The sequence below is a fragment of the Argentina silus genome (assembly GCF_951799395.1).
Source record: "Argentina silus genome assembly, chromosome: 6".
NCBI lineage: Eukaryota > Metazoa > Chordata > Actinopteri > Argentiniformes > Argentinidae > Argentina > Argentina silus.
The window spans coordinates 12,721,429-12,743,656 of NC_139660.1; the positions used below are offsets into that span (position 1 = coordinate 12,721,429).

General features: G+C 42.3%; 2 protein-coding genes across 2 annotated transcripts; one reads left to right on the plus strand and one right to left on the minus strand.

The window, feature by feature from the left end:
* Positions 1-885: 885 nt before the first annotated feature.
* On the minus strand, positions 886-4,179 carry nphs2 (NPHS2 stomatin family member, podocin; the record flags this gene model as incomplete). Its single annotated transcript, XM_083671615.1, has 8 exons — positions 886-1,155; positions 1,780-1,858; positions 2,122-2,177; positions 2,631-2,834; positions 3,018-3,100; positions 3,303-3,375; positions 3,559-3,662; positions 3,822-4,179. 8 exons carry the CDS (start codon positions 4,177-4,179, stop codon positions 886-888), a joined length of 1,227 nt encoding a protein of 408 aa, XP_083527741.1.
* Positions 4,180-6,019: 1,840 nt separating this feature from the next.
* On the plus strand, positions 6,020-16,735 carry tdrd5 (tudor domain containing 5; the record flags this gene model as incomplete). Its single annotated transcript, XM_083671616.1, has 16 exons — positions 6,020-6,248; positions 6,413-6,940; positions 7,141-7,289; positions 7,630-7,713; positions 8,030-8,086; positions 8,631-8,793; positions 9,495-9,679; positions 10,020-10,240; positions 10,674-10,883; positions 11,739-11,805; positions 12,091-12,291; positions 12,422-12,577; positions 13,907-14,011; positions 14,399-14,545; positions 15,807-15,984; positions 16,560-16,735. The coding sequence occupies 16 exons, from the start codon at positions 6,020-6,022 to the stop codon at positions 16,733-16,735; spliced, it is 2,856 nt and encodes a 951-aa protein (XP_083527742.1).
* Positions 16,736-22,228: the final 5,493 nt, after the last annotated feature.

The following is a 22,228-nucleotide window of genomic DNA, read 5'->3' on the forward strand; positions in this document are numbered from 1 at the left end:
TGTGTATCATGATTATATTTTCTCAATAGTAAAAATGTTCTCAACAATAAAAAACAAACTAAAAACATATTTCTATCTATATTTTACTTGACAAACCCCCAAAAGAAGCCACATTTTTGCTGTGTGAATTGTGGCAAGAAGACACAAAGAAACATAAAATTGGGTCAAGTGGGCGCTACTTAACCTCATTGTTTTGGCTTAATCAATAGCAACATTAGCCTTTGCTGGCTGTAGCTACTGTAACTAAAGCATATTACACACTATGGGGCCAACCCGAGCTGTGCTATCCAGAGCCGGACCTCATTGAGTATGGCACGGTGGTGCCTGCTTTCATTTCACATTGCCTATTACAGCCTATCTTCAAATGACCCTTCCCCCTGATTGGACAAATGGCTGTGGTCTTTGACAAGAATGTGGTAATGCGGTGGTGTTGGTTCTCCTTGCAAACAGCTCTTAATTTAAATACTATGGTTTATAAAAGAGAAGGAGAGCACAGATTCATTCTCTTTTCTTTACTCTTGGTGTCCTGGTCACAGCTTCAGGTGTTGTTTGTGAGTACAGTAGACAGATCATGTGGCCTGTCCTTGAGAGTAGAATGTAACAAATTTTCTATGAAGTATTTGCCTTGTAATAATTGTGTAAGTTTACAGTATTATTAAAGCCTCATTTGATTCATTCTATTTGAATATTCTTCCACTAATTCAGCACAAATTCAACAATTCTTTGCACATAGTGTTAATTAAATTACTTGGAGTCAGATTATTGATATTAAGTTATGCTTTGCTATTAACAATATACACCACATTGCTAAACCTTTGCATTGTAACTGCCAAGCTATTAGGCCCTACATCCCTTTAACATGAAAGGCCACCCCACAGTCTATTTTTACATCATAGGAGAGTCTTTATCTTCCTCTTCTTTGGTCTCTCCTGCTGTCGTTGAGATTATGTTGGCTGGAGGGGTCAGAGGTGGGAGGTCGGGGGGCAGGCTGAGAAGGTCTGAGGGGAGGGTGAGAACCACCGATGGGCGCTCAGTGCGGAGGGTGTGGAGGAGCTGGAGGAGACGGAGCTGGACAGCGGCAGGAGAGCCCGAGAGAGAGTCCAGAGAGGCCTTGAGAGCCTCACAGGTTGCCCTCTCTCCCTCAGCTGCTATCACCTGAAAAGGAGGTTGTTTGACTTTAATTACTTACTTACTTACTTACACACACACACACACACACACACATGCACACACACACACACACACACACACACACACACACACACACACACACACACAAAGCAGAGGCACATAGACACATAACCACATACTAAGGGCCATATTCACAAAATGCTTGGACTGACATTACATTGTTCTTCATTACTCGTATTGTGCTTTGCTTTGATCTTTGTTGTTATTGTATTAGTACCACAGTAAACATAACAGGTGCAAATACTTGCTTTTGAATGAGGCCCCTACTGTATTGCCAGCCAGTCATCATCCTTCCATTTATATTTGATTGATTAATCTAATCAATCTAAATATGAAGAGTTTTGTTGCAAAACACAATGTACTTTCCTACAGTATATACTTATCCTGTACCTCCCTATGATTGCTGTCATGAAATAAAAAACATTTACATACATTTGAAAAGTCTATGTTATGTTATTTGCTTACATAAGAATCACATTCTTAAAGATGCAATGTTAATTACGATTTTTTATGATAAATATGACCAAACATTTGTAAAGCATTTTGGAATGAAACTCTTCATGTATGTCTCAATGAGGCTTTTCTTACTTTGATTTGGGCCTGTCTTTTGGCCTCAGCCTCTGCAGCTAGACTGTGCTGCAGCTCCATGGGGAGACTAAGGTCCTCTCTGGAATGAAAATGATAAACTGAATGCAAGACTAGATCAGCAGTAAACTCAAGATTGTACTATTTTCAATATGTATAACAGCTTGTAAAGCACCGTGAGTCAGTCAGTCATTCCGCTTTTTAGCTGGAGTTTGTTTCTCAACTGCTTTGTAGCACTAATATCACCTTTACTGTGTGTCTCTCCACAACACTTTGGGGAAATTTTGATTTGAAACTATTACAATGCCCCTACAATCTATAATCTGTTAATGACCATACACTTACATTTCTGCTCTCTCCACCTTGATCCCCCACTGGCAAGATACAGAGTCGATAGCCACCTACAGATTGTGATAGAAATCAAAATGTTTTCACTAACTCTTTAGGTACATGTGTAGATCTCAAAGTATTGGATTAAGAAGTGATGGCAAAAAGCTCCATCTTGCCCACTGATAGGCCGGATGGAATCTTCACCATATTGCTTATGCCTACAGTATCTAGTGTTTAGTTCTACACAAGTGCCTGGGATATGTGGGCTAGATGTTGCCTTAATCCAGGGTACTTTTAGTCACACTGTATTATACACACTGGGTTATGCATCTCAGTTGTCTAAAGCAGCTTCCTCTACTTGTCTTTTTTCCTCTACCTGCACTGAGGTTGCAGAACTGGAGAGGTGACATCATAGTCACCTCTTGTAGCTTTCGCCAAGCCTGTGTTGTCACGTCAGTAAAGATGGAGGAGAGGAGACCAGGAAAGCAAGCCACTGTACATTATAGAGATGCACCCTAGGACACCTGGATCTCCTGGGCGATCCTCTTCCTGTCCAGCAGGATGTGAGTGAAGTTGTGATGGGCCAGCACATCTCTGTCTACCACCTGTACAAGGGCCTGTAGCACAGCAGTCACCCCAGATAGAGCCATACTGCACAGAGCCACGTTTTCAATACGGTAGTAACACACCGCACTCAGCTCTGTGCTCACAAAGTCCTTTGTCACCACCTGGACACACACACACACACACACACACACACACACACACACACACACACACACACACACACACACACACACACACACACTGCAGTGAAAGATGCATGCATTTTTCATCCTCAGAGAAATTATATTTGAATATTTTATGTATATTGTGTTTTCCTGTAGCCTGTCAGGGGAATTTTAACATACTGTGTGAGGTGGAACCATGAGCATCTTTAGTCGAATGTCCACTTTCTGGCACACATCTAGTAGTGGGAGGTAGAAAAGTAGGCCTTTGTCCAGAGAGAGAGATAGAGAGAGAGAGAGATTACATATATATACATGTTACCTATCCTCTAGTAAGTGTGTACTATAGGGGTTATTCATAATACCTTATTCATTTTATGAATAAACCCACATAAAGTATGTGTGATTAACGATAATCAGATTATAAATTAAAAAAAAAAGACAATGTTATTGACAACGTGCAGAGACCTGGTCCCCTGGGTCTTCCTCGCAGTAGGTGACCCAGTCTGAAGATCACAGCTCGCTCGTGTTCCCTCACTACCTGTCAATCAACACAATGACTGCCAATCACAAACCTTACCATATGAATGATGACACAGTGATACCACACTCTGACACTCAAGTAAATGTAGCCAATACATTTTACAATCATTGTTCAAACAAGTGTCATGCTGAATTGTGCAGCAATCACATCTATGGGAGATAGAGGGGGGGAAATCTTTACCTTAAAACAAAACCAGATAGAGAGGGGAAGGAAGAGAATGACGACGGTTAGAGCCAGCACCATGAGTAGCCACTCACACACTCCCAAGTTCCTGTGCTTCACACCTAGGGAGAAATACCAACATTCAGAACACATTAGACCTGCTGAACTAAATACTACACTTTCAGTAAACACAAATCAACCTTGATATAACATAGACTAGTTTACTTGTGCTCAATATGCATTGATAAAGCAGTAGACCCATATGCCTATATGTGTTTTACCTTCCTCCTGCCACTCACTCTCCAGCAGCCCCATGGACTCCTCATTCTCCTCTCCCGTCTCTTTCTCTCTCACACTGTCCACATCCACAACTGTAGAAGTGGACTTCACTTTGCCCTTCTTCTCCTCCTCTGCTTTGGCCTCTGCCTCTGGTATTTTATTCCTATTTACTCCATCTTTCCTCTCACGCTGCTGTTCAGGCAGCTTGACTGTCTTGGTACCCCTGGGACGGCGCCCCCTGGAGGAAGGGGAGTGCTCCCTCTTGGCCGCCCTCCCAGCTCTCGGGGAGTGAGGAGGGGAGGCAGTGGCTGACTCTGGTCTTTTCTTCATCCCTCTCGGAAGCTCTGTGGTGAGAAACATCCAACCCAAAGCTGGTGTTGGTCAGACCCCAGACGTATTACATGCATAGATAGATGCTTTTATGTGAAAGGAAGTGAATAGGAGGGGTTAATTAAGGCACACAGAAAGTGGGTAGGAGTGGGAGGGTGAGTAAACACACACACACACACACACACACACACACACACACACACACACACACACACACGTAGACCACGTAGACTAGATAGACTGCTTGTTTAAATGATGTGCCTTTGTTTTTGTCCTTTTATTATTGGAAATGTAGTCTTGGGGAGTCACAGTGCCCCTCTTTGGAATGTGCAGACTCAGACGTTTGTTTCCTTTGGAAAAAGCTGATGTCAGTTTTTCTCTGTATTCAGAACAGGAAAGACACACATCTTCCCACACACACTTTAATTACTATAAATTAAGTTATTGACCTCTATTTTCCTTTGCTCTAAAGAAAGTAATTGATTGTCATTATGGCCCCAAACTCAGCTTCTGAAAAAAATGCTAAAGGAGTCTACTTTAAGACATTACAATTGATTGGGGAATCAAATTCAGTTAGTATCATTATACAAATTATATTATTATTATTATTATTATTATTATTATTATTATTATTATTATTATTATTATTATTATTATTATTATTATATTCTGTTTATATTATATATATTTTTATTTAATTTATTTGTATATTACATTTTCATATTATAGTGCTTTTTTCATATTCTTGATTTATTTATTAGTGGGCTTGCATCAGCAACTCCAACTTGATATTTCAACTACTTATTGTACTTTCACTTATTGTTAGTGGGCTTGCAAGACCATTGGGTTTCTATGATACATTTAAAATGCTCTACTGTTTCATCTTTTAAGCTTGACAACTCAATCCAACTTTAAAATGTGTACTGACTGATACTACTAAAAGAACTTCTAAGCTGCTCTATTTAGACTCTTTAAATATTAAGCACATTTACACTCTCTCTCTATCTATCTATGAATCTATCCATCTCCCCTCTCACTACCAAAATAAGACTTGCCCACGAAGTTTCTTCAGGAACTTTTGTAGGTAATATCTAATATCCTTCAGATGGAACTTTTTAGGTGATTATCAAAGTTGTTATTCTATCTTGTCATGACTGAAATCAATGTGATAATGACGTCTGCTGTGTGCTATGTGCGGTCGGTCTGATTAACACCTGCACGTGCATTGCTGATTCAAGAGTCATTGAGGAGGACTTTCTCTTTGGAAGCTAAATAATAATAATAATGTTATTTGGCTGAACGTGCACAATCCTAAAGGGACAACCGTGTCTGAATAGATAGCTTGGTAAGTATTTTACAAGCTGTAACTGTCGTGCAACAATTTTGATAAGACAGATGCACCATAGTCGCACTAACTAGCTAGCTAGTAGCTAGTTAGCTATGAAGTCAATTGAAATGCAAGGTTACTCGCTCAAGACAACAGCGACTTAAAAAAACACTGCCAATGCATGTGTTTAGTTGATGTTATTTACTTCTCTCTCGTGAATCGACTTGGCTAACTGTTATTCAAATGTTTACTTGCATTGCATCCATAGAAGACACTATTGGCCAGCAAAATTAATAGATAACTTTGCTTTTAATAAAATTGCTTTGCAGATTTGAAAAAAGGATCCACTTGACTGACTTGGTTGGACTGACTGAATATACCTTTTTAAAAAACTGGTCGTGAGTAACTAGCAGCTTAAGAAACATGGGTTTCATTTTATTGTCATTATAACATTTTTGAAATGTTGTTAGGTTTGTACTTAAGTATCTGTTATCCTCCTCCTACTCTCCTCAACTCTCCTGGGTCTGACAGTTGACAGGCAGGATGACCCAAGAGCAGATGCTCTCGGGGCTGAAGAAGGATGTGCGCTCCCTGCTCATTTCAGCCAAGTTAGGCCTGGCCCCAGACCACCTGAAACGGGACTACCTCAACATGGTGGGTCACCCATTGCCTCTGAGGCCCCTTGGCTTCCGCAATGTGCTGGACATGATCAAGGAGATGCCTGATGTGGTGTACGTGGACTATTTGGGAGACGGCAGCTTGGTGTTGAAAGGTAAACCCAGTCTTATACTTTGACCTGCACAGAGTAAAATTACACATGTATTACACATGTATTACACATGTATTACACATGTATGCACGAAAAACAATTACTTTATTCCATCTCGTTGCTTCTCTTTCTCTTTTCCTCCCTTTCATCCCATGTCCCCTCTGCAGCGGTTGTGGACGAAAGCACCAGAGGCATCGGGGAGCTGGTGGCCAGGCAGCGCAATGCCAAGAGCAATAAATCGTCAGCGCAGAGGGGCGGCATGGGCTTCTTCTCCCCGCGCTACAAAAAGCACTCCCCCATGGTACTGCCCCGGCGGGGCCACGCGCCCCTGGCCCTGCCTGCCCAGCTCCGGGCACAGCTCCGCCAGCTGCTCTCCCAGGGGCCCGTTGGCTTGTCAGAGCTGGAGGCTGGCTTTGCCCGACGCTTCGGCCACCCGCTGCGTGTCACCAACTACGGCTTCTACTCCATCGCGGAGATGCTGGCGGCGGCAGCTGACCTGGTGGCAATCAAACAGAGCCGGACGGGCTCCCTGCTGACCCTAAAGGTGGCGCCTGCGATGGTGCCGCTGGCATCGCAGGTTGGGGTGCCGGTGGTATCGCAGGTGACGACAACAGTAAGGACGGGGCAGATAAAGCCACCCCTACCGCAGCAGACCCCCTCAACGGGCACATTTGTAAGGCTGGCAGTAGACACAGGTGGGTTGGTACTACAGTGGAGGCAATATACACCAGTGTAGGCAGCTCTTGTGTCCATGCTGTCATTCAGTATCCCTATTTTATACCCTTTAAATATACATGGCCATGAGGGTGTAACAGTAGTGATCTGGTATTGGTCGTGACTAATGTAAGATTTTGCCCGACTTTAGCCCCTGTGGAAAAACCCTCTGGTACTCCAGTACAGAATCACAAGGCCTCTGTTCCTGAGGACCCTGTCCCTAACAGCTCAGGGGGACACCAGGACCAAGGGGGTCTGCAGATGGAATACACACAACCTGAGCCACAGCTCATCCAAGAGGGGCAGCTGTTTCAGAAATGTGTCATAAAAGTGAGTCTGTTTCTCTTTTTACCTCAGTGACATTACATTCTGACGCATAGATATTGTTCTTTCCTTGTTTTGTTTTCTTAGAATGGATGTAAAAAGCCTCAAAGTAACATCATCAACCAATGCATTACCAGGGTATTTCAAATTAAAAGCACATAGTAAATAGTCTGTATGTGAAACCGTAACATTGAATTGAAATGCTTGTAGAGGTCACTCCTAGTAGATGTTTTTAGTGAAAAAAAATTAATGAGATATGAGATTGGTCTCATTGCACTTCACATTCACCCAATCACCACTAGCCAATTTGTTGTGCTGTTCTTGTGTTGGATTGGCCACTATGCAGCTGGAGGAGGAGCTCAGGCAGCGTATCCTGGAGAATGGGCATGCAGGCACTGTCAGTCCAGAGTTGAAGGCCAATCTTCGCCAGGTCAGTTGGCACATATGGACAGTCTACACAGGATGCTTCCCAATAGTCTACCATGCCTTAGTCTTATTGCCTCCTCTCCTGTACTTGTGCTGATTTGGAGATGTAGGATAGGTGAAAACAGTCTCCCACCATATTGTTGAGAATCAACTTTCACCTGTCCTTTTGTGTAGGTAGGTAAGGACAAGTGGGAGCCTGACTATTGAGTTGCACCTTTATGGGCAACCGAAATCATTGAAAACTCCTAATGTATCTAGTCACAAGTGATGGTAACAGTGAAAGTGAAGTTTCTAACATCAGTATGATTCCTTCTTTATAGGTTGTTGCTCAGAACAGTGAAGGGGTATCAATACATGATCTTCCTGCTGAATACAAGGTCATTAATTATGATATTTTCCTTTATTACACATATGATCAAGAAGGGCAATACAGGCAAGGTTTTAATTAGTCTAACAGTTGAAAATACATTCAGAATTGAATTACAACATGCAAACATACTATCTCTCAAATCACACTTCTTTCTAAGAAGTGCTTTCTGAGTCGTTTATTAAAGGTAGTCTCAGTGGTAATGACATGAACACAAGTGGGCCCTACAGTAAATATAATTATACATATTGGCAAGGTATATAAACCATCATTTGCTAAAGTTAAAAAAGTACAAGTGGGCACAAAGTCACTTCTTCTTTCAGTGGCTATGCGCTTTTACTGTGTCAGTAAAGTCCACAGACAAATCCGTCAGCTCTTATGATCTGAGCAGAGAGAATGATACATACTGCACAGGTAACCTTATGATGCTATTTTCCTATCGTGTAATTTCACCATAAAAGTACTTTTACTGTACGGCAACACCATGTTGTCTATGTTGTTTACCTCGTTCTCACCTTTTGTTGACCTTTGTCCTTTTGGCCCCTGGTCAACAGAGGGTGTTTGGGGAGGAGCTGCCAGTGGCCCAGAGCGGCTTCCTGAGCGTAACGGAGATGGTGGGTGCACTGAGCGACACGCTCTACCTGCGGCCCGTGGGAGGGGACAAGGGCCACCACTGGATGATCACCGACATCAAACACACCGGCCACACGCAACCAGGTCAGCTTGATGGGTCGAAAGAGGTGTGTTGTTGAGCTAGACCAAAATTTTAAGGAGGAGGCCCTTGTGTAAGGCCTAATAGGATGGCAGTTACAATACGGAGGCAAGGCAATTTGGCAATATTTTGCTAATAGCAAAGCATATCTTAATATTAATAATCTGACTGATATTTATTTATCACTATGTGCAAAGAATTGTTGAGTTTGTGCTGATTAGTGCAAGAATGGTCAAATAGAATGAATCAAATGAAATGTAATAATACTGTATACTTCTACATTAATTACAAGGCAAATACGTCATAGAAAATGTTTACATTCTACCCTCAATGGTAAATTATAGATAGGGACATAAGAGAGAAATTAAACAAAGACAGACCACATCATCTGTTTACTGTACTCACGAAACAACACCCTCTGACCAGGACATAATGAAAAGAACATTTATTTATATCCCACTTCAACCACAGTATTTCAATTCAGAGCTGTTTGCAAGGAGAACCAATGAGACCACATCCTATCCTATCCTATTCAGATAATACCACTGCATTCCCACATTCTTGAGAGCTTGTACGATTTCACTGAGAGATCACAGCCATTTGTCCCATTGGGGGAAGGGTCATTTGAAGATAGGGGCAGAAGTGAGTACTGTAATCTATAGCTCTCGCCGTTCTATAAACGCATCACCCTGATGTTTTTGGCCAGGCGCTGTAGAGCCCGACAGCCCCAGCGAGCAGGGTGAAGGTCTGAACCCGTCCAGCCAAGGCTATTATTTCAGCTGTGGGGAGTCACCCTGGGAGGACCGGAGAGAGGGGGAGGACTATGCCGCCGATGACAACGACTTGAAGTCAGAGACAGAGCTCTGCATCGCCACCAAGACCTTCCAACAGGTGAGAGAAAAGACCCATCTGACTCAGGTCTAAGAAGATATCAGCAACTGGTATGTCGTACTTGCTCTTTTGTTCAAGGTGCAATCCATAGCTTCTATGCCCCCTGTGGCAGCTGGACCAAATTCATAAACAATTGAGGCTGAAACCAAAACGCATTCACAAGAATAGATGTTGTTTGATTTCTGTACATCTTCTTTGGTGATTGTAAATGTTCAAGGACCCCCATTCAGTCCACAAAGCCTCTTTGTGGTGACGCAAGTAAAAACACAAGTGTGTGTGTATGCGTGTGTTTGTGTGTGTGTTTGTGTACACTCATGGCTGTGTGTTTCTACCCCCTCAGATGGTGGACATGTTCCCTGCCGTGCAGGTACGGTCAAGCCCTGGGAAGGTGGTTCCTCTAGACGCCCTGCGAGGCCAGCGCTTGAGGGCCCCCACGCGCAGGGGCCCTCGGGAGCTGGTAGCTGTGCTTGTGGAGCACGTGGACTCACCCAGCAACTTTTACATCCGCTTCGATGAGACCCAGGAGGCCCGCGCCCTGGAGAACATGATGATCGAGATGAGGTGAGGAGACGGTACCGCTTAGACCGGGAAACATGATTGGAAACCAAAGATATCAAGGTCATACCGCTCCATTTCTCTGTACGAACACACACACACTTGGTTATGCACACTCAGTTATCACTGCAGACTCAAATACAAACTTTCTGTTTGTTTTGTTTGAAACAATTGTTCTATCATTTAATTCCCAAAAATGGTTCCCTTCATTGTAGTCATGCTGCAAATTATCAAATCTCACAACACCTTGAGTCTAATATCTCAGGTAACCACATAAATTACATGTACAGTAGCAAGCACAATGCTGATCTGCGCAGCCCGTAGGTGACCTGGAACGTAACCGTATGTTTAGATCTGAGTACTGTCTCTTCAGTAGTAACACAGAACCATGAATAGCACAATAATGTCAGACTTTGTGGGAAACATCTCTTCCTCCTAGGAGTTGCTACACCTGTCCCGAGCTGTCGGAGCGGTACTGCCTTCCCACACGTTTTGTGCGTCAGGGCCAGGTGTGCTGCGTGGCTCCCAGAGACATGTGGTTCTACCGTGTTATCATCCACCGCATCCTCAGCCAAGCCCAGGTGGAGGTCTACTATGTGGACTTTGGGGACCTCACCACTGTGGACAGGACCAGCCTCAAGTTCCTCAAGTATGCTTCTGGTCAAGTTCAGACAATATGCAATGAAAGTCCAAACATCATAAACTGCTGAATGTAAACGCATCAGGAGACACCTCGCCATTGTTGTGTAACTGACTCATGGTCTCACAGGTAAATGTCAAACTTAGTTCACCTTGAGACGAAACAGTCCACATATTTACCATTGGTTGGCTACCACTCCAATTCACCTTTGCTAGCAATGTGTTGAGTACTCTGAAAAAACTATTCTCGTTTCAGATTTTGGGCATTTTACAGATACTCGTATCATCATTTTCAGATATTATCTGAAATCCTAATATTGGTCGGTTCTGACCGACTGGTGCAGTTCGACTTGCACACAATGCGCGGCCCCATCATTGAGGCATTAAAATCGCACCCACGGTTGTCCCATCACAACTATCATCCGGATAGGAGAATCAAGTCCTATAAACGCAGACAAGTATGACGACTCCGGCACACTCCTCCTAGCAAGTATAAGGCTACCATCTAAAAAATGATGGGATGTCTTCAGTTTTATTTGCATTCTCCTGTTTGTGACAAACTTTAGGTATAGGTGTTCACTCTGTATTTCATTGCACTTCTGGCATTGCTTGGCTCTAAAATAAATCTGAACTGGCCTGATGTTGAGATAAGCTATATGTGACAAGAAAGCAGTCTGACCCTTTACAATGCTGTACTTGCATATGGTTTGGGTTGACACCATAGTGTGGGAGACTGCTTCTTGCCACATACTGTAGTGTAAAATCAATGTCCCGTAAATGTAATGGTCATTTTAATGACAAGTGTTAGACCTCCTTGTCTGTTTTGCTGTCGTCTCCCTATATCTCTCTGGTTTCTCATCCCAAGGTCTTGTTACTCTGAGCTCCCGGCACAAGCGGTCCCCTCATCGCTCACTGGAATCAAGCCTATGGGTGTAAGGCTCCACACAATCTCATATCATTCTTAATGACCACCAATCTCCCCAAGCTTTTAACACTGTACTGCTCCCATAGAGTCCCATTGACTTCCACAACACACATTTACATACAGGATAGCACTCTCTCATTCATTCAATATTAGAATAAAAAAAACAAAAACGTTATTATCCTCTAATGAAGAAATTCTTTGTGCAGCATACCGACTAAACAATCAATATACATACCAAAACACAGACATTGAATCACACACTGTCCTATGCCTGTGTGTTTTGGTGTTCCAGGGCAGTTGGAGTTCGAACGCCATCAGCTCCTTCCAGAAGCTGTGCTGTGAGCGCACCCTGGTGGCAGCCCTGCACAGCTACCAAGCAGACTTTCTGCAGGTCTTTCTGTGTGACACACACACGGAGGAGGATGTGTACATTCACAGAGCCCTGCAGGGCCAGGGCCACGGACTCTCCTGTCCCCCTGCAGTCAACTCAGTGGTCAGTAATGCGTGCGCGCACACACACACACACTTGCATACACACACGCACATACTGTATACATCCCATTCAACAACAATGATCGATTGCATCCATCCATTTGTTCTTTCAAACTTATTTCTCCTTTCAGCTGTGTGACCAGTTCAACCCTGTGACCCTCTATCTGGGCGAAGGTGTGTTTGATGAAGGAATGGAAGTAGACATGGATGTGGATCAAACCCCAGAGCCCTGCACCCATACCCCTGGCACACCCCAGGGGAAGAGCTCCCCTTTCCCCATTCTAACGGTACAGTACACACACACACACACACACACACACACACACACGTCACATTCTCATTGTAGCAAACTCATAACACACTCGCACACGGCCATGTACACTGGCCTTATCAGATGTGCCTTTGCCAGTGCAGTACAGTGGGCCTTGGTCCAGCTCTAGCTCTCTCCAAGCCTCCCCCTCCTGAGTGAATTACTGCCCAGACCCAGAGAGAGAGAGAGAGGCCATTAAACTGGTTGTGCTGCAACGGGAAAGAGATGAATTACTCTCAGGCTGTGTCGGGAGGGAAGGGAAGGACTCATCCACCCCATAGATACTGTACCGTGGAGATCTGGGATTGGCTGCTGCTTAAAGGTGCAATCCTTAATTAGTTTTGGCTGGTCTGCCACTTGTTGTGGTACAGTGCCTTCGGAAAGTATTCAGACCCCTTCACTTTTTCCACATTTTATTGTGTTATAGGCTCAATTTAAAATGGATTAAATCAAAATAATTTGCCATCAATCCAACGACAATACCCAAGAATGACAAAACACTTTTTATTTTTTCAAATTTCAGTAAATGTATTAAAATTTAAATGCAGAAATACCTCATGTACATACGTATTCAGACCCTTTGCTATGACACTCTTAAAATGAGCTAAAATGCAAAAATGTCATCAACAAATCACTCAAGTTGAATTCTGTCCATCTTAATGCAAGGATAATTGTTCATGTAATTTTGGAATCAATATCTTTGTTTTTATAGGGTACAGTATACAGTTGAGAGACGGGGCTTGGGAAATGTGACCATGCTCAAATTCATGCATAGAGCTCTGGATGTATGGACTCACAGTTTTAAACATATTTCAAAGCTATACATTGTTTGTTTACAATTAAAAAAAATACTTACTAATAAACTAAAACAACTTTATATCTTGGGTTGTAAGACACTTGTACTAAGCTCATTAGACATTTATAAATCTGATTATTTGAGAATCAGTGGGTATACTGTATATCGTGAATTGAAATGAACATTGAACAGCAAAACAAATCCCAGATTGTGCCTTAAACAGTCATTAATTCAAAAGTATTTCCTCATAGTAACCCTGAATGATTATCACCAGTTGAATTGATTGGGAGTGGTTTTTTGGTGTAGGTTTGTGTTGTTTTTGTATTGAACATGCAGGGAGAGAGAGTTGTTATTACTGTAGTTAAAGCAGTGGAGTGTGATCCCTCCTTCCTTGAAGTCATCACTGATCTGGCAGGATAGGTAAAAGCTACAAAATGAAACCTTTGACGTGTCCATTTAGATCTGCTATTTGTGTAAGTGTGCATGTGGTGAGCAATATGTGTATTTTAGGCTGCAAACCCTGCTGTTGGGAGCAAAGCAAAAGAAGAGGAGAAGCTACCTGACCTCCCAGAGCTGGAGTTCATCGAGGTGACAGAGGTCAATTTAAAGGCCCAGGTATGACCACTGACCCTCTATCACGCCCTCAGATTGAACAAGAGTTTGAATATGTACAATAGATGAAGCATGACTATTAGCAGTAAATCAATTTGATTATTATAGTGTGAACTCCGGGCTTTTAAAAGGTTTAATGCACAAAAATCTCTCTGAAAGTGATCCCAACAATACTTGTCGTTATTGTTTGCCCTGCTTTATAGTTGTCATTGCAGTGGAAACACTGTAGCTCACATGAATTAGAACAATGTTTTTTACAGTTACCATTATAGCATTATCTTTACCCTTGTTTCCCAGTAGTGTATCTGATGGGTTATCAGATGTCATATGAAATGCCTTAACTGTTCTATTGTGTGTAATGTTATAATGTTGTGAATGGGTTTCTTGCAGGCCAACCCATTTGGAGCCCTGCTGGCCAAGGACTCTCTGCTTAACTGTAGTGATTGGGACCAGGGTTGGACTCCGGACCCCCCCACCCCAGAGGTGGTACAGCACAAGGCAGCCCAAGACCTGGGTTACCACCGAGACACAACTAAGGTAAGGACACAGATTTGACTGTATTTTGTTGGTGATATCCTAAAATGAAGTCTTCAAGACTGTTGGAAAACCATTCCAGGTGACTACCTCATGAAGCTGATTGAGAGAATGCCAAGAGTGTGCAAAGCTGTCATCAAAGCAAAAGGTGGCTACTTTGAAGAATCTAAAATATAAAACATATTCTGGTTTGTTTAACACTTTTTTGTTTACTACATAATTCCATATGTGTCTTTCATAGTTTTGATGTCTTCAGTATTAATTTACAATGTAGAAAATAATAAAAAAATAAATAAAAAACATTGAATAAGAAGGTGTGTTCAAACTTTTGACTGGTACTGTATATATGTCATAAGAGTAGTAGTCAACACCATCGGAAAAAATATACAATAATTGGAAAAGCAAATTGAATAAAATGTACAACTCCTTCCAAGCTTCAATATCAAACCAACTAATTAGCACGTTAGCTGTAATCCATGAAGCCTGGATCTAGCCTTCTTTCCTAGGCTTTCATCTGCAAGCTACTCAAAGCCTGGCAAAGACTCCTTTGAACTTTTGAGATTCTAAACATACAATACCACCTTTGGTAAACTTGGTGCTTGTGGGACACCTCCACTTGTCTGTTCAGGGAAGCCGCAGGGATGGTGATTGAAAAAGGTGAGGCTACACAGAAGACGATTTTCCATCATGTCCAATATATGCTCCACTCAAAAAAAGGAAACAAAAGGAAAGACATGATGATATAACAATATCTTCCAATATCAGACAGCTGGACATTGTAGATTTAGTAGTTTTATTGTTTTCTGGCAATATGCCTGCTAATCACATTTCTACACAATAGGTTGCTGGTCCCATGGAAGTTGTTGTATTGAAAAGCAATTAGAGTCTCCTGGTGTTGTCTTGTTTGTCACTCATTAGGCCTTTGCCCCTGCAAATTCCCCCGGGACACCCCACAGGAGCAGACTTAATTGTTTGTTAATAAAAAATAAAATAAAATGTTTTCATTTGTGAAATCATTGGAGAAAGGCACAGGGATGAGAAAGTAGACCAGGACAAATAAAGGAATTTGAAGTTTGTGCCTCTGACATTTTTGTTAAAGTGGTGGTAATGCTGAATGCTGGCTTATTTGCACTATAAGGGCCCTCAATTTTCTTTTGAATGAGACTCAATCCAACCAGTTCCAAAGAGTCATTATGAGAAAGCTCATTTAGTTGTCCCAGTCAATGCATATAGAAACGCTTACTTCACCCTCTCCTTCCCTCAGACATTGAAGCCGCCTCCACCCAGTGCAAGTGTGAAGGTGAAGCAGCAGCCCTGTCATGGCTACGTAGGGGTGGGTGTGCCTCCACTGCCCCACATCGTTGTGCCCCCCCAGCCCCCCATCCTGAGAACACTGAGCCTCCACACTCCTGGACTAATGCAGACCCAGAGCTCCCCATACGGTATGATGACCATTACCCAAACACACACACACACACACACACACACACACACACACACACACACACACCAGGGGTTAACCAGAGCACTAATGATGCTAAAAAACCCCAATGAAATTAGCCGCTACCATCGATACACGAAGGGCATATTGATTTCAACCCTGCAAACCCAGTGGTAGATGGTCCTGCACTGAGAAAGTGACATGGATTCAATTAGACCTGTTACCATAGCTATTTGCCCCAATTGTATTATCTAATTAGATTTGCCTTGATATTGATACATTGTTACAGGGCAGTGTTTCCGGTTCAGCTGTGAATATAAGACATGAAATAGCCATAGAATACAAAAAATATATACTATTCAGTATTCTTCCTTACGGCCCAGATCTTATGTTCAGGGCCAAGCTAGACTTTTACAGAAACTAGACTTCCACAGAACGTATGCACTGTTTATGGGAGACCAGCATAAAAATATTAGTTTTGCAAGTAGATATCAAGTAAGGATCATTCTGGCTCTTTGTTACCACTGAAGAGATCTGTCCTCTCTAAGCTTGTGGGTTTTTTAATGTCCTATCCAGGTGTGTGTGTCCCGGCCTCAGCCTTCTGTCCACCCACCCCCAGCTTCATCTTCCCTCTCTTCGGATCGGGGGAAGTGCTCCATGTCCGTCACTCCTCCCCTTTCAGTCTGGGCCCATCCGCCCGCCTGGCGGCCGGTGCCCACCTCCTCAATTGGTACCCCCACAAAATGGTCTGAACCCGCATACACACGCACTGCTGACCAGCAACCTCTTTATTATATGTACAGTATAACCAGCATTTGTTAGAATTAAGTTTCAGCCACATCATCCTCTTAGTTTTTGGAGTTTGTCGTGTAGCCTTGTAACTCTTCCAAGGTTCCCCAAAAGACTGAGAAATGTGCAGTTAGTTACTTCCTTGAAAATTAACCAAAAGCAAAAACTCCTGTTGGGTTTTTTGCATTTCAGTTTTAGTTAATATCATCAGGCACACTTAAGTGAGTAAGTTTAATGTATTTTTGTGATTAACCCAAATCTGCCATAATTATAGTAACCTGGTAAGTTTCCTTCTTTTCAATCAGTTTCCTGTTTAATTGTTCTGCAGGGTATTTTTTATCAGGAGAAAAAGTTTAAAAAAATGGTACTGTTGTGTAACAGAACATAAAAGTAATGGAAAATGTCATTTTATTTTTGAGAATAAATGTAATTGAAAATATGTCTGTAAATCCATCAATATCTTGAATTGTCACACTAGTTGTTATTCTCCTATGCAACCTTGTTTTGTTAATTCTAAAAAATAACAGGTTCAAACTTTCCACTGCTGCTAATGTTTAAACAGAGCTGGCTTGGGTTGGGTAGACATTTCCCCCTTGAAATTGCACTACTGATATAGTGGAGTGGAGAGTGATGAGCTGCTGATGCAATTTTTTGATGGAGACTTAATTTTTTCGTTGCAAGATACTACATTATTTGTCTGTCTCGTCATGGCCAGCCACTTATAGGGCTTTAAGTCAAGTTTTAAAACAAACAAAATTCAAATAAAGTGTAGGGGTTAGCAAGAACACATCTAGACTCTACTCATGCTCAAGTCCACAGCGCACCAGACTTGGTATACTTAATTTGTCCAAATAGTTATGATTTCCCTTTGTGGATGACATTCATAAAGAGCTTTTATTTCTCAATGGGAAAATATATTTTTATGAAAATACCTGACATTCTGTACATTTGCCTCATAGTCATTGTTTGATGTAAAAAACAATTTGGTGGAGTATAGAGCCTACATTTAAATAGGTGTATATATAGTTTAACTAAAACACATTTGGAGATGACTAGCTTCAGTCACATTTTCTAAATGGAATGAGGTCATTTGACATTACAATGACAATATTCCATTTTGAAAATGTTTTCTCTCACTTGTGGTGCCAAGGAAACAAGGCCAAGATGGGCTGTATTGATATGTATAGTCTGGATATAAAAAAGGGAGTGAGCAGGATGAGAGGAAAAGCAGTTAGTCACCCTCCCATCTCCCCCACTGTGCTCTCTGTGACTCCAGCTCTCTGGCCAAGTCAGCCCAACCCCATCACCACCATGTCTGACGGCGCCAACTCTGACCCTACCTAGGGAGGAGACTGTACTCTACCAAACTACTGACTCACCCCTTCACTCCCTCGCTCCTCTCTCTTATTCATGTTGCCTCCCTCGTTCCTGCGCTCTCCTCTTCGTGGTGTGTCACTTCAAATAAGGCTGTACAGTACCTTGCATAGACATGTTACTCGGAGAGAATAAACCAAGGACTTGATAATGATGCAAAAACAATAAATAAAACAACAACTAGCCATGCTTAGAAAGCTTGTCTGCATTATGCGCAAATGTGGCATGAGCCGAGTTGACAGCTGTTTCTTCAGCAAAGCTGTGTTCATGACGAAATTACGCTACCTTATTAGTAGGCCCATTTATCACCCACTCACCATTGTCTGTACTACTCCACCTCAAATGTTCCCTTCTGTCAAAACGATCACTGTCAGAGGACGCAGGGGGGATTCTAATTACAAAACATATCATTATAAGAAACAGCATGTCATCTAGCCAACCAAGCCCAGCCCTTTTGTCTTCCATACTGGGTGCAAATGACAGCCAACAGGAGGCCAGATACACTGGTGTGTCCTAGGATACTCATTGGCTCTGTGCACTGAACTCCACTCGTTTAGCCAATTAGCAATTACCGTAGCGGGGGAGAAAGCTGCAGGGTAATGCTTTAAGATCAAATGGGGGGAGGGCAGGCAGCACAGAAACCAGATTAGCCTTGGAACTTGTATACGTAGCATACTGTAATGTGGGAGCACCAGAATTAGCATCAGAAAGCATGAAGGTACATGGCGGTATTAAACTGGTATCTGGGTCTGCTAAACCGCTGGTGAATTAGAAGCTGTGATTTGTATTGAACATCTAGTGAGAAAGTATTTGTTTTACGTTCAGGGTCAGGATCGTATGGATAGTGTTCTGTATCTTGGATGAAGCAACATGATAATGTCTCCATTTAATGATGTCCACAAGTGACAGACCCACAGTGCACAAGGCTTTATAAGCACTTCTAAAGTTAAGTAAAGATGTGTATTCTTGTATTCTCTTGCAACTGGTGGTGTTAGTCTCTGACCTGAAAACAAAAAGGTTCAGAATGTTCTATTGATACACATTTAATACTGCAGACCAAAGAGACGCTCTTATTGTGATCATGTCGGTCCTGTGATCCAGGAAACATTTTCTGCAGTGAAACAGATACTGTATACATACACTCACCAAACACTTTATTAGGAACACCTGTACACCTTCTCATGGTGGAGGTGGTGTAATAGTGTGGGGAATGTTTTCTTGGCACACTTTGGGCCCGTTAATACCAATCAATCATTGTTTGAATGCCACAGCCTATTTGAGTATTGTTGCTGACCATGTGCACCCCTTCATGACCACAATTTACCCATCTTCTAATGGCTACTTCCAGAATGATTCTGCACCATGTCACAAAGCAGAAGTCGTCTCAAACTGGTTTCATGAACATGACGAGTTCAGTGTTCTTCAGTGGCCTTCCCAGTCACCAGATCTGAATCCAATAAAACACCTTTGGAATGTGGGAGAACGGAAGATTCACAACTTGAAAGTGCACCTGAAAAATCTGCAGGAATTGCGTGATGCAATCATGTTATCATAGACCAGAATCTCAAAGGAATGTTTCTAACATCTTGTGGAATCAGTGCCACGAAGAATTGATGCTGTTTTGAGAGCAAAGCGAGGCCCTACCCAGTATAAGTATAGTGTTCCTAATAAAGTTCCCAATGAGTGTACAGTATAATGAGGCAAATATAAACAAGATATGGTTTTGTCTCCTCCCTTGCTACCCATGTTTATATTTCAACACAATGATACATGACTAGTTCTGTGCATATGGATGGATATGCAGACACAAGTTATTCAGATACTGACTATATTCATAATGTCAACATCCTCATACACACTCACAATCCGTTAGGCATTAGCTGTGAGTCTGCACCCCCTCTCCACTGCCTCTGTCTCTGCTGCTGAGTTGTAATGGCTCCGGCCCATCCCTGATCCCCGCCAGCACCGGTGGGTGGGGGTGTGTGTGTGTTTTGAGTCGTAGTTGGCTGCAGAGGGTAATTTGATATAGAGGGTAATTTTTTATTTTTACCCTCCTTTTTGAATTTGAGGAACAAATTAACTGAAAGAAAAGTGAGAAGCTTTTCATTGTCATCCCCTCAAAACCCACAGGGCATTTTCAATGGTACTTTGGTTAAGCACGGACCAACTAACGACAGCTAAACATTGCATGAGAGTTGTCACTTTCACTTTTTTGAAATGTCAAAGGCAATACCCTCACCAATCGAGCTAGGATGTGCGGGCAACCCCTCTATAGCCATAACTCAATAATATCAGACCCATGGAGGCCTCAGTAATGGAATGTAGTACGGCCAGAGGATGGGGGAAGGGCCTGGGGCAGGCAAGGCAGTCCCATCCAGGGCAGACCTTGCCGGGAGGATTATTTTTGAGTATGTGAATTAATGCAGGCCTTAAAGGGGCCCTCGGGGCAAAGTACTTAAGCGCTCTGCTCCATGTTGGGAACGTGGCCAGTGGCCACAGGGATGAGGTGGGTGTGTCGAAGGAGTCCTATGGGTCTTTTTGGTCTGGGTCCAATGGGCTTGGAATAATGAAATTCAAACAGTAATACTCGCAGTATCTGTTCAAAACAATGTGGTACAGATGCAGGTGGAACCTAGTGGTCCACTACAACAAAATTCAACACCATAGGATGAATGAGCTGGTAATCTATTTCTTTCGATTCGGAAAGGTCAGAAATGTTAGCGTAATCAATTCTTTACATAAGGATTTGAAGTGTGTGTGCTGCCACAATTTGCTCTTGTCAGGTTTGAGGCTTAGTTAATGTGTGATGGCACAAGTGAGATGACAGTTCCATTAGAGCTTATTTATGGGAGGCACATGTAATAGAGTTTTGCACATCTGCATATCTGTCTGCAGAATCGTCTAGAATGGGCTTTGTTCATGCAACATGTACAGTAGTAGGCATGAGGGAGAATATGCCCCAATTGTTGGATATCACTTGTCGTGGCAACTGTTTCACTTGTATATTTACATTCTTATAATTTAATGAAATTTAACATTTTCACAGATAAGACAGGAAATTATACTCATTAAATTGAAAGTAATAGAAAGGATTTCTGTCATTTATCTATTTTCTTCTTTTTGTATATATTGAACCCTTATGAGTTTACATATGGTTTAACCCTAACCCTAAAAGTATAGATGAAAGTGGGTGCATCGATTATGATTGGATAGATGGCTAAATTAATGTGTTATCCCTTACTGTGTGGGTTCTAGCAACCTACTGTGTACAGCGAGCGAGGGGGAGAGAGATGTGAATATCACCTGATGGATATGGATACATTTACAGGGAGCCAGCACAATGCTTAGTCATGGTCAATCATCTCTTTCACTCCTCTGCTGTCCCAGAGGTCATTTGGCTGTAACACTTTCTGTGTCTTGAATATCCTGATGCTCATCTGTTATGTACTCAGAGAAAGGAAGAAAGAGATTTTGAATAAAAACTAGAAAAATAAGTTCCAGAGGAAAGTTGCAAAGTTTTATCATGGTAGCAGATGGTTTGGTTTGTTGGATGGATGAATTGATAGTTGAAAGACATAGATACTGTAGATAGATAGATAGATGTAATAGATATGGATGGATAGATATAAAGCTGGATGGATGAGAGAAGGTTAGATAGGTGAATAGATGAGAGAAGGATAGATGAGAGAAGGTTAGATAGATTATATGAGCCTGGTAGTTCAGTGGAATGGGTAGAGTGTAGGGAGAGTGGGGTAAAACTGGTAGGAATAGACAGGTGATGGGAAGAAAAGATGATGGCTAGGTAGTGGAAAGAAAGTGAGATGGTAGGATGGATAAAAAATGGTCAGAGGATAGGGTAGCCAGATAAGAGAAGGTTAGAAGATAGATAGATCAGATGAGTCTGTTGTAGTTCAGTGGAGTGGGTGGAGAGAATAGAGTGAAGCAAGCCCACTTACTATAAGTATGTTGTACTAGTAGTATGCTGAAGCAAGACCAGTAATGACAAGAAGCTGCATTGTACATGAATTAGGCTACTTGTCTCCCGAAATCTCATCAATCTAGTGATGGAAATCTGTATTTTG